The sequence below is a fragment of the Protopterus annectens genome, chromosome 7.part0, assembly GCF_019279795.1.
Source record: "Protopterus annectens isolate FY-2018-M chromosome 7.part0, PAN1.0, whole genome shotgun sequence".
Taxonomy (NCBI): Eukaryota; Metazoa; Chordata; order Ceratodontiformes; family Protopteridae; genus Protopterus; species Protopterus annectens.
The window spans coordinates 1688650482-1688663765 of record NC_056739.1 but is presented as its reverse complement, the minus strand read 5'-3'; the positions used below and the strand labels follow the sequence as shown (position 1 = coordinate 1688663765).

General features: G+C 41.3%; 1 protein-coding gene across 1 annotated transcript in view; it reads left to right on the top strand.

The window, feature by feature from the left end:
- The window catches only part of TICRR (TOPBP1 interacting checkpoint and replication regulator), a 3405639-nt gene that overhangs the window by 2470479 nt on the left and 921876 nt on the right, over positions 1-13284 (top strand). The window contains exon 16 of the mRNA XM_044078205.1: positions 7596-7671. Coding sequence (XP_043934140.1) covers positions 7596-7671 — 76 coding nt within the window. The remainder of the gene's footprint in view (positions 1-7595; positions 7672-13284) is intronic.

Here is a 13284-nt window from a genome sequence, read left to right as displayed (position 1 = left end):
AAAACTGAGCAGTTACTAGTGATATATGCTGCAGGATCAGAAGTAAAGGCTATTTCAAAGCAGACTATTTCAAAGTGGATAAGCCACTGCATTCGTTTCTGCTACTTACACCATCGCAAACCTGTACCCAAGGGCATTGGGTCTCATTCCACCAGAGCTGCAGCTACATCAGCAGTTTTTGTCAGAGGAGTACCAACCAAAGACATTCTATAGAGGCTGCTACTTGGAGTTCTGTTCACACTTTTCCAAAGCATTATCATTTGCCTCTCTACTCTAAGTCCAGGGCAGGCTTTGCCACTGCAGTTCTGCAGGGCTTTATAGCCGCCCCTAATTCTGTTTAACTCCAGCCTCCCATCCATAGCTTTGGAATTCTACCCAAATGTAATGACTGCAACAGTGAAACACAAAACGTAGTACAGTTGTGTACACTTACCATAAATGTAGATGTTCGAGTGCATTCACTGTTGCAGTCCAGGTTACCTGCCCGCCATCCCCCTTTTCTTCTGGAGTTTCTCTTTACTTCATTATCTTCTACAACCTATGTGGTGTATTTGCTTGTAGATGAAGGCAAAGTTTGTATTGTTGCATGTATATATAGTTTATATATATTTTTTTTGCTACCTTTTTGGGGGCACCTAACATCTGGGGCAAGAAAAACTAAAGAAAATGGCGTTGGCTGCTTGTTTTATACCCCTGACGACCTGACGTCATGGAAGAGGAGACAGCAACTGATGGCAGGACCCAAGACTTTGGAATTCAGGCCGACTGAGGACAACCTGCCAGCAGATCACCCAAATGTAATGTCTGCAACAGTGAATACACTCGAACATCTACATTTATGGTAAGTGTACTCAACTGTACTTTTTGAGCTAACTAGTCAAGTAGAGTTGAAGTATTTCGTACAAAGGCACTGCTTTTTTAGCTGCTATTTGTAGCAGATTTATGTTCAGAAATTACACACTCTTAATTCTTACAAAAGACATGCATCTGGAACGTTTCTCCCCAGGCCTCCAGCTTCGTTCCAAGTCGGACTTTGCTGGTAAACTAATGTTAAATAAATACATAAATAATGTGTAAACCACCTTAACTTGATAATCCATAATGAGTAAGTGCCATTTAAAATGGATCTGTCTTTCATGCCGAAACTAGTTTCTGTCTTGACTCTTAATCAGTCCACTCATTTGCATCTGTGATTTGTATCTTCCCAGAATAATAGAAAGCACTACCTATTATTCTCAGTTCAGATACAGACAGTTCAGATACAATAAAGTAAGAACCAAAGTTTTCAAAATTTCTGATTTTTTTTTTTTTAACTTTCAAAAAAAGGGAATGGACAACAAGTGAACAGGTTCTTTCTAAATGTTTGGCACACTGTTTTGCATTCTATTTTGAGAATTACAGTAAACTCGTAAAGCACAGTAAGAGGTCATTTCACTGAGACTGTAGCCAGCTACCTCAGCAGCATATTTCGTGGGTGTTTCTACACATTTTAAAGTCTGCATCACAGTATGTTGTCTTATCACAAAGCACTAAGTTGTAGGAACAGTCTAGGGTTAAGACAGGTTTTGGTATGCCTGTAAGTATCCCGTATTTGTTCTCTCTTTGATATGATACTACTGCTTTGGATCCAAACCCATCTCAAACAGTGCAGTTACAATGACCATCCCTAAAGAAGATAGCACAGTTTACATTTAAGTATACTTACTATACCTTAGAGTTTTTGAAGAGGGGTCACTGTCACACTGAAACTTCCTTTCCTCATAGATTTCTTATCGTTTCTACACAGTTTATAAGGCTTTTGCTGAGATTGTCTTTGTGGAAGCCTTGCTGACCTCCAAACATTCAAAAGATTGTTAAAGGTGCAAGACCTTCCATTCCCTGTTGCAATTTTCTTTACGCTTGTGATTCCCGCCTCTGGTAGCCTGACATCTGGCCAGTATACAAAAGCCTAAAGTTGGTCGTTAAATGCATGTTCCACGCATAGCGTAGGGCATAGAGTTACATTGTGACGTACCATCCTTAGAACATCCTTGCCACCAGTCGGATTGCACCTCTAGATCACCAATATCAACCATTACTACTTAACCACCAGTTCAAAGGCATCTTTAATTCGCTGGTTTGAATGCCTTCTCAGGATCAGGAATTTCTGGGTTGCAGGAATCAGATGGTGCCTATGCTGGCATCCTTGCCTCCTCCATAGGCCTTATCCCTCATTTTCTTCTTTCAAACTCTTCTTCCTCTGGCCTCCATTACAGAGATGGGAGTTTGAGAGTTTTGGGTTTCATGGCATCCACCATTCCTGTGTTCCCTTTGGTCAAACTCCACATGAGAAAGTTTCAGTGGTTTCTGAAGTCAGTTTGGCTTCAACATGCACATCCTCTAAGCTTTATAGATCCTCTTCTTCCTTGTCTCAAGAAGGAACTTCATTGGTGGATCCAGCAGTTGTTTCTAAATACAGGGCTCTCTTTTCATCCCCCTTGTTACCTCACAGGAATTGTTCACAGATGCCTCAAATGTGGCTTTGGGGGAGCAGCATTCGTCTCTCTCAAGGTACAGGGGTATGATTGTCTCTTCAGCAGAAGGAGCACATAAAAGTCAGAGATGAAAGCTCTTATGCTGGCTGTTCAGGCTTTTCATCCTCTTTTTTTTCTCTCTCCTGGGCCTCTCAAGGTATTTACAAGACAATACCACAGTGATGTAGTACATTGACATACAGGGAGGAACAACATCTTACTACTTTGCTAGTTGGCACTCCTGGTATGTGATCTTATTGTCCAGTATCAAGTGACTCTTCAGGCAGTTTACATCCCTTCAGGTCAAAACATTGTGGCAGACACACTGAGCAGGTCCTTAACTCAATCCCACAAATGGATACTTCACAGGGATGTGTTTCTGGGCATTGTCCACCAGTGGGGTACTCCTCAAGTAGATCTGTTTGCCTTCCCTCTGAACAGACAACTTTCTCTATTTTGTGCCAGAGTCCCAGGTCCTCTGGTGTGAAAGGTGGACGCCCACCCTTTTTTTTGGAATTGAATTTTTTTTATGCATTTCTTCCCCTTCCTCTCATTTCCAAAAGTCCTGTTTAAAATTCAACAGGACACTCCCAAAATCTTGGTGACTCCCTTTTGGCCGAGACAGCATTGGTTCCCTCCTCTTCTGCATTTAGCCTAGGGCAGTCATCATAAGTTGGAAAACAGCAAACCACAGAATGAATAAACAGAAGAATGTGAGCAATCCAAAGGGCACCACAGTTTATTCCAAAATAGTACCACAGTTCGTTACAAGATAGTTAAGAGCTTTCCTGTCCACTACAGAGACTTCATCAGAACAAAACATTAACCTCACCCAACCAAGTTAAATACCTCCATCAATTATTCAATTGAACCAACAGTTAAAATTTTAAAAGCAGTATCGTAACATTCTGCATAACATTAAGAATCACAAAAACACATTTAAAAAGTCCTAAAAACATTAAACACATAATATTGCACTCAGCTCTATCAATAATTAACTGTTCAATAAATACAAAACTAAAACTTATTTTTAAAAATATTCTAAGGGTTAACCTGAAATTTGATCAAGTTTTAAAACACTGGCAATACTTGTGCCCCCATTTTTGCTAATCTTATGTCCTTTTGGGAACAAGAGTATTTGTTTAACAGTCAATACAGGGGTCAAATAGTCCATTATACTAGGTTTCTGGACGATTTGTTCCTGATTTGGAAAGGTACAGAGGACAGCCTTTGGGAATTTTTTCTATACATCAGTGAAACCCTAGAGTTTTTTAAATTCACTTTTGAATATAGTAAGGAATGTGTAGTATATTTAGATGTTGATTTAACAATTGATTATGCCCAAATGAAATTTTTGACCAAAATACACAGGCAATCAACCTTTTCCAATTCATATTTAGATTATGGGAGCTGTCATCCTGAGCATCAAAAGAAGGGAGTGGTTAAGGGGCAATTGATAAGAACAGCCAGGATGGTTAGTTCTGATGCTGATTTTTTAGTCGAGTTGGACTTTATTGGTCAACTGTTCAAGCAGAGGGGATATCCTGATTGACTTTTGGAGGAGCTCACCAAAGAAGTTATTTTTAAGTGGAATTATGAGGTTAATAAACCAATTTTGGGTTATGGGTTTGTTAGGAATGCCAACAGTACGAAACAAGGGGGTGAATTTAATTTGTCCCTGGTGTTAACCTGCAATGGGATGGCCAATTTCATTATAGAGGTGTTAAATGACTATTGGGAAATTTTGCAATTTGATGCTAGTATAGGTTCCAAAGTAGGTAAGAACCCTAAGTATGTGTTTAGGAGGGACAAATGTATAAAGAATATTCTAGAGGGGATAAGACCTACACAGAAGACAAGTAGAAACGTGAGGAATTTCAAATGCAATACTTGTTCTTTTTGTCAACATTTATTGGAAACTGATGACTACATTAAGGTAAATGGACAAAAACTGTATATTAGGGGTCACTACAATTAGTAAAAGAGTGATATACATGGCTAAATGTCAGGAATGTCCCATTTTCTATATTGTCAAAACTGTTAGGAAATTAAAGACCAGAATGGGCGAACATTTAGGGGACATCAGACATACTAGGTTGACAAGTGCATTATTCAGACACAAGTGAAAATTCCACACATTATTTTAAATTCTTGGTTTTACAGCAATTAAAGGAAGATGAGAAGGGGCATTTTGGACATAACATTTAGATGTTACGGAATTAAGATAGCAATTATTCATAAATGCCTCCCGATATCCAGGCATAAATGAGACCATAAGTATTGCCAGTGTTTTAAAACTTTATCAAATTTCAGGTTAACTCTTAGAATATTTTTAAAAATAATTTTAGTTTTGTGTTTATTGAACAGTTAATTATTGATAGAGCGGAGTGCAATATTATGTGTTTAATATTTTTAGGACTTTTCAAATTTTTTTTGTGATTCTTAATGTTATGCAGAATGTTTTGATACTGCTTTTAGATTTTTAATTGTTCAATTGAATAATTGATGGGGGGTATTTAACTTGGTTGGGTGAGGTTAATGTTTTGTTCTGATGAAGTCTCTGTAGTGGAGAGGAAAGCGCTTAACTATCTTGTAACGAACTGTGGTACTATTTTGGAATAAACTGTGGTGTCCTTTGGATTGCTCACATTCTTCTGTTTATTCATTCAGTCATCATAAGTTACCTCACAGGGTGGATCTACTCACGCAGGACAATGGATGTCTCATCCAGCCCCACCTTTCTGCTAGTCATCTGGCACTGTGGGTGATGGGATTTTGATTTTGCATAGGCACCTTTTTTCTTGAAGGCATGTTGAGGGTCCTGCAGAAGGTCAGGAAACCTACTACTAGGAACTCCTACTTAGGATGTTTTCTGTCTGGTGTGTGCCTCATAACCTGGCCCCCCTTACTGTGGATATTCCTTTAGTTCTCTCTCATTTGTGTGAGTTGCTCAATGCTGTTTTAGCCTATTCTTCTATTAAGGCCCACTTATCAGTCATCTCTGCTTTATTTCATCCTTTGACTTCTAGATTTGAGGCTAAGCAATTTCTTAAAGGTGTCCTTAATATCAAACCTTCCAGGAAGCCTGTTTTTCCTCCCTGGGATCTTAATTTTGTTTTGGCGAAGTTGACTCAGGCTCCATTTGAGCCTCCTGCTTCAGCTTCCTTGCAACATTGTTCCTGAAAGGCTGATGTTCTCCAGGTTTCACTGTTGCAGTCATCACATTTGAGTTATCCCTGCCAGGGTAGCCCTCGGCCAGCCCGAATACCAGAGGCTTAGTATTTTTGCATCGGTTGCTGTCTCTTCAGGACTGATGTCAGGTCATCAGTAGTATAAAGTAAGGCAACCGACGCCATTACATCAGTCTTTCTTGCTGCAGAACCCTAAAAGCAGAAGCAGTTTGCATGAATGCCGGTCGGCCGCTACCTGAGTTTCACCTTCCAAATTGAAGCTGAAGTCTTCTAAGGCGAAGTACCCTGTTGGGGATCCTTTTTTCTTGCACTAACCGATGTCAGAAAAAGTTAACAATTGTCTCGCCTGTGGAAAGCAAATACCACACCGAGACTTACTTTCTTACTGAGTCACTTGCTTAGGCCCAGACCACGACGTTGACTGTTCTTTTATTGGTCCTTACTTCTGCCAGACAGATGTTTGAGCTTCATGCCCTTATGTCATGTTCCTTCTCTGTTGGTGTTTCATAAGGACAGGGTATCCTTGCATACTAATCCTCCTTTTATGCCCAAGGTGTTTAATGAGTTGTCACTTAAACAGTCTATTTGCCTGCTTTTTTCCCCTCTCCACAATCTGCCAGTGAGAGGGTCCTGCATACTTTGGATGTGCACAGACAACTCAGGTTATATTTGGATAAACTACGTTTATTAGAAAATCTGATAAGTTGCTTGTTTTCGTCATAGATCGCTAGGATAAGCTATTTCCAAGCAAATTATTTCTTCTTGGATCACAAAGGCTATTTTTTTTGTTATATTTTTAATGGTAAGAGTCTTCCTTCTGTAAAGGCTCATTCTACTAGAGCTGTGGCTTCTTCTGTCCCTTTTTTTCAAGGAGTTCGATACTAATTCTATTCTTGAACAGCTACCTGCACTTCTGTGCATACTTTTGCCAAGCACTACAAGTTGGATGGAATCTCCAGAGCTAGAGCTGCTTTTCCTAAAGGGCTGTACTGGTCCTTCCTCTTCCCAAGTTTCTTCTTGAGCTTTGGCACTCTTCCAGGCATAAAGAATACTGCAGCAGAGAATGGAAGGATATAGTGCAGTTGTGTAAAATCTTACCATAGCAGTAGATGTCCTTTCCTTCGCTGTTGCAGTATTCACTCCCTCCCTCCCTCCTCCATGTCTTTTTTCCTTCCTAGATGTGTTGGTTACCTCTTGGTTTTCCTTGGACTGGTGTTCCTACTGGGGCAACCAGTTCTGAGAGTGGTATGTCTGAACATTACCGTTATGCCCCATGCTATGCAAGGAGGATACATGTGACGTTCTGCGTATCTTAAAGCAACAGTAGGCTTTTGTATACTGGCCAGACATTGGGCTACCTGAGATGGGAATCTCAAGTATAAAGGATACTGCAATAGTGAAAGAAAGGACTTCTACTAAGATATGCGTCTGGAGCGTTTCTCCAAGGGCCTCTGCTGAAAATTGGTTTCGTTCCAAGTCAGACTTTCCCGGTAAACAAATGTTAAATAAATAATGCTGTTATGCTAAGATTTTACATAACTATACTCTCTTCATAGCGACGGAGGCATTTATGACCAGGAATGAAGATGAGTAAAACCCAGATTTTATGACACTGGTATACTTACCACTCCTTGATAACTTACTGTTATAAATATATTTGGATACAACTTGATGCTTTACTTTTGCTGTACTGAGGATTGCTTTTGCTGAATTTTGTATTATGCATGATTTTAACAGCTCTGGAGCTTATATTAGAGGAGCTTCAGTATGTTTTTGCTTAGTCAGAAGAAAATTTCATCTTTATTTGTGCCTGTTAGTTATAGGTTTCTGAATAACTGCTGAGAAAACACTGTAAAATTGACTGGATTGTGTTTTGTGACTGTATCTGCAGGAAAGTTCCCAGTCCCAGTTCACTGTTGGTGTTGAAACACTGCCCCCACCTCTACCTGCTAAGGAAAATGAACAAGGTAGGTTAATGCACTTTCACTTCACTTTGAAGGTAGTGTCACTTTTAAATTATTTTTTTTATGTTTGCACTCACAATAGACAGAGCTGTGTTTAACTAAGAACATTGTAATAAATTTGAGTGACTGGGGCTGTTCAGTAAAGCAGCAGATGAGAGTGCATTAATTATAAAATGTCTAGTTCATAACAATAAAGTATTTACAAACTTATATGAACATTTATGTAAAAACTTTTCAACATCTACAGCATCAGTCTTTACAAATTTAAACACTTTTCCCTTTATTGTTTTGAGTTCAGTGTGTTTACAACTCAAGTTCAGGTGCTGGTATTACTCTTGCTATAATAGTAATCTTTTCCATTTGCTTATTCACTTTCTTGAGGGCTGCCAAGTTCTGTAGTGGACATACTCTGTCATTACTTATGCCTCTGGTCTTCACATAGTTTACATTAACCTTTTTTAAGACATACCAGGTCAGTATTTTGTAATTTTTATACTGTTGTTTCTTGGTTTTGGCATGATAGGACATATTAATGTCATACTGATATGGAACCTCCCTTTTCATTATCTGGCTTTAACTCCCTTTCGTCCTGTATAATGCCTGTAACATCTTTTAAGAGGGCCCTGTTTTTCATGTTCCATTTCACATTAATGGTTTTCTTTGCAGCCAGCGTTAACAATGTTATCTCTATATTACAGTATTTTGGTAATACTAATTCACTATCACACTTTAAGAATCTCATTTCTTCCTTTAATTTTGTGACTTCTCCCAAGATAATTTCCAAGAGTTGCTGTGTAACACATGCTTAAAATATATCGGGTGACTTTCTCTTCCTGTGCTGCAGTATTCATTACATGCGGGAGTACTCCTCCGACTGATTCGTATGTCTGGCTAGTATCCAAAAGTCTGTATGCTGTTGCAAAGTACGTGCTATGCTGCACAACATCAGTGTACCTCGGCCATAAAGAGAGTGGTATAAAGCGGACATCAGCACGCACTACCTCTGAACTTCTCTGCCGCCTGTCCAGTCACCTGCTCCAGTCTTTCGCTCACCAGAACAGTTGTGTACCAGTTACCAGATAAGTACCCATTGTTTTTTTTTTCTTAGTATTTTTGTTGCTGTTTGTTTGTTGGCTTCATGTCAGCTAGGAAGGGCAAATGTCAGTGTGGAAGGCAGATTCCAAGTAAAGATTCCCAATATTTTTGCCTCTTTTGTCTAGTCCCAGAACACAACCACAACGAGTGTGGTATTTGTAAGTCCTTCATCCCTAAGACGCTTAGGAGTCTGTTGGCATCTCTAAAATTATACTTAGAAAACCAGCCCCCTTAAATGGCTAGCATGTGAGATGGATGTGACGTCTGGTCATTCGGACAAGCCCTTACAGAAAAAGGCCAAGAAATCGCAGCCTGAACTTTCATCTGTGCCCTCTCTTCTGGTAGTTTCTCCCGAGGCCAGTGTAGGCCTGGAAGCCATGCTGGTGGTGGTGGATGTACCTTTGGTGGGTACCACAGGGGAGGCCCCAAAGGTGCCCACTGGCACGTCCGTGAGGGAAGAGCAGGCATCCAACTAGGGCGATAAGGGAAACCCAGGCTCATTATCTCCGAAGGCCCTGGGGGCATCACACAAATCATGGTGCATGAAGTTGTGCTTTCGGATATTGTCAAATGTAGACAGACATCTGGTCCTTTCACCATATGGCGGCCCCTAAAAAGAAGGCAGCTAAAACCAAACATGCATCTCCTGCTACACATCAGCAGCCTCTTAATTGGCAAGCTTTTTCTCAAAGCGTCTTTAATGTCTTTATGGCCCTTTGCCAAAGCTTCTCCTTTAAGTTCCCTTTGCAGCCCTTTTTTTCTTCCACTACTTTCAAAAGGACAGCTGTTGACAGTTCTTCAGAAGAGGAAGATTTTTCTGGACTGGAGTCTTTGGCCTACTCCACACAGATGGCTTCCCACTTAGGGTAGGCCTCCCCAGAGGAGGAATCTAATGGTACAGATCCCCCTGAGGAAGATATTTCTTTTGGAGAGACCATTCTCAAAATGAAAGATTTTTTTCAAGAGGGACTGCGCCTAAGTTTCTGACATTTAGAAGAGGTACTATGACCTCTTGCAGATGAATTACCTTTCTCCTTCTGCAGTCCTGCCTGCCTTTTTGAATGTCTTCATAGCTGCCTCCAAATGTCCAGAGTCTTAATCTCCTGCCCCTAAGCATCCAGACAAGTTCTATAAGGTCCCCGAGGACTCCAAGTTCCTTTTCAAGGCTCCTACTGCTGATCCAGCTACCGTGTCTGTTTCAATGGTAAAGGCTTTCAAATTGTTACCATCCAGATGTTCATCGTGTTTCACTGTTGCAGTCATTACACTTGGGTTACCCTGCTGGTAGGCTGCCCGCAGTCGGCCTGAATTCCAAAGTCTTGGTCCGGCGTCAGTTGCTGTTGCCTCTTCCCTGACGTCAGTACGCCAGGGGTATAAAAGATGCAGCCAGTGCCATTTTCTTCAGTCTTTCTTGCCGCGTGGTGCCCGAAGCAAAAGCAGTTCGCAAGTGCCGGTCGGCCGGCCGACTCCTAAGATTTTCAAAAACTAATTTCAGATCCGAAGTCTTCATTAAAGCTAAGTACCCCATTGGGGAAACTTTTTTCTTGCTCCAGACCGATGTCAGAAAAAGTTAACAATTGTATTTCTTGTGGGAAGCAAATACTTCATAAGGATTTTCATTCTTACTGTATTCCTTGCCTAGGCCCTGATCACAGTGTTGCTAGCTGTCGGTTTTGTGCTAGATTTAACCAACGCACTATTAAGCGTCGGTGCGATTTTTGCCTTTTATTACTTTGGCCGAAGATTCAATTACATAATGCCATCGGAACAGCCGACGCCTGGAGTTTATAAAAAGCACAAGGAAAAGGACAGGCATCCGAGGTCCAAAACCGACGTCAAGGCTTCCGCTAAGCCAGTCGCCGGTTCGCCAATTCTCAGTGAGGTGCTTTCGCAGCCCCTGACGCCCGCTACCTCAGAGCCACAGGCCGCTGCCGACTCCCACGTGGAGCCAGCTAGGCCTCTGGATACTCAAGGTATTGGACACTCGGAAACTTTTCCCTTAGATTGGTCTGGAGCCGCTGAGCAGGCATCGGCTTCTGAGGGTGTTTTCAGACCTACACAGTTATATGTAAAGCCTACCTCAGCTTCCAAAGCAAAGACTAATGCAGCTCTAAAGACAAAGAAACAAGTACAGCATTCTCCTGGACAGATTTCCATGTCTAAAAACAGATGCTCAAAATGGCCGAAGATCTAATTACCTTGATCAGGGTTCCCATCCCCCCCCCCCCCCTTGATAAGAGGCCTAGGCAAGAGACAGAATATGAATCTTCAGATCAGATTTCCATTTCCTCTGACTCCTCTTCTTAACAGGAATACTCTCGTCCTCCCTATGAGGATTCTGATGCTGAAGAATCTATCCCTTCAGCCTCTCCTCCTGAGGATTATTCCTTTGGGGAAACCCTGCATACCATGAGGGAGCACTTCCACTGGGAGAGCCAAGACTACTCAGAATCAAAGAAAAGGCTTAGAGATTTTCTTTTACTGCCTCAGCACAGGCCTCTTGCTATTCCCCCTGTGTTAGACATTGTAGATTATGTTTTCTTAGACAGTCTAAACTTGTGTCAGGTTAGCGCTTAAGCCGTATAGGAGGAATATAATCAGAAAAAAGTAACAGCCAAGCGTGAGCAGGTACAAACCCTTTTATGCCAGGTCAAATAAAGCAGGATCCAAACTTGTAAAAAGAAATATTTAATCCACAAACAACTGACAGAGAGATAAGCGCTTTCGCAGTGATGCTTCTTCAGATCTATGGCATAAAAGGGTTTGTACCTGCTTATGCTTGGCTGTTACTTTTTTCTGATTGTAGATTATGTATTTTCAGAGTGCGGCCTGTCCCTTGACTCTTTACCCCCTGCACCTGCAAAGCCAGACATATACTACAGGGTTCCGGATTCTCATAAATTCCTATATAAAAACCCAGCTGCTGACCCAGAAACTATATCTCAGCGTCCCAAAGGGGTTAAAGCTTCCACTGCAAAAAACCCTGTCCCCTCTGATAGGGATTCTACAGCTCTAGACAGATGGGGAAAAAAGTCTACACTTCTGCTACCTTGGCTGTAGGGGCTTTAAATTGTCAGTTTCATATGCTTAAATGTCAGTAATATTTAATGTCACTGCTTAAACAGAAATTGTTGACAAATACTGAATGTTCAGAGAACAAGGAATTGCAGGATTTATTGCATGCAGCTGAACTAGTGGGAAAGCATACTTTGCAATGTGGTTATGACTCACTGGAGGCCTCTTGCAGGGCCGCTGTTACAGGTTCTGTTATTGGAAGGCATGCTTGGTTAAAGGAACAGAATCTGCCAGATCATGTTAAAGCAAAATTATTAGATGCACCATTGCAGGCATCATACTTTGTTTGGTACTAAAGCAGAAGAGGTGTTGAAAAAAAATGGAGGATAAAGCAAAATCCTTGCAGACAGTCAAGGATTTCTTACAGGTACAGCCACCCAGATTTAGCAGGATCTGGCCTTCTAAAAATTGGTCCTTTCCAGTGTCAGACAGATCACAAAGAGGCATATACAGGCGTCCCAGAGGCAGATCTCAGCCCCAAGGCTCATACAGGCCTAAACAATGGGGTGCTCCTACCTCCAAAAGCAGAGAAGACAAATCATAACCTTACAGGAAACAGGCCCAATGACTTTACTCTGCCAGATCCAAGCACTTTTCTTTTGGCAGCCCCCTTAGGGGGAAAACTAGCACTTTTTTCATCAAATTGGCAAATAGTTACCCAAGACAAATGGATCCTGAACATAGTGTCCCAAGGCTACAGGTTCCATTTTCACACACTACCAAGGTCAAAAGGTATGCCAGACCTGCCACACAATCAATGGGCAGAGGCACAAAAACAAATTACAACCCTCATGGACATGAGGGCCATTCAGCAAGTACCACAACAAGAGCAGGGGCAAGGATTTTACTCCAGACTTTTCCTAGTACCCAGAAAGGACAGAACCTGGAGACCAATACTGGACCTGTCTATACTAAATACGTTTCTGGAAGTTCCAAAATTTAAGATGTTGACTCTACAGCAGCTACTGCCCATGCTGGGAAGAAGGCTTGGCTCGTAACTTTGGACCTAAAAGAGGCATACCTGCATGTCCCATTCAGACAGTCTTGCAGAAGATACCTCAGATTCATAGCTGGCTCAATGCATTACCAATTCTCTGCACTGCCCTTTGGCTTATCTACTGCACCCAGGGTCTTCACAAAATGCCTGGCACCAGTAATTGTGTTTTGCAGACAAAGAGGAATTCAAATATATCCCTACTTGGACAACTGCCTAATTCAAGCAGAGAACACATTCTTCTAAAACATCTGGCGTTTGTAAAAAGATTACTGACTGGCCTAGGGTACACAGTAAACTAAAAGAAATCAAAACTAGTGCCCTCTCAAGAGATAATATTCCTGGGTGCAAGCTTAAATACAACTGCCCAGATGGCTTATCTCACGCCAGACAAACAAAAGCAACTGACTTCTTACTTCAAGAAATTGGCAACAAAAACCCACTTATCTGCA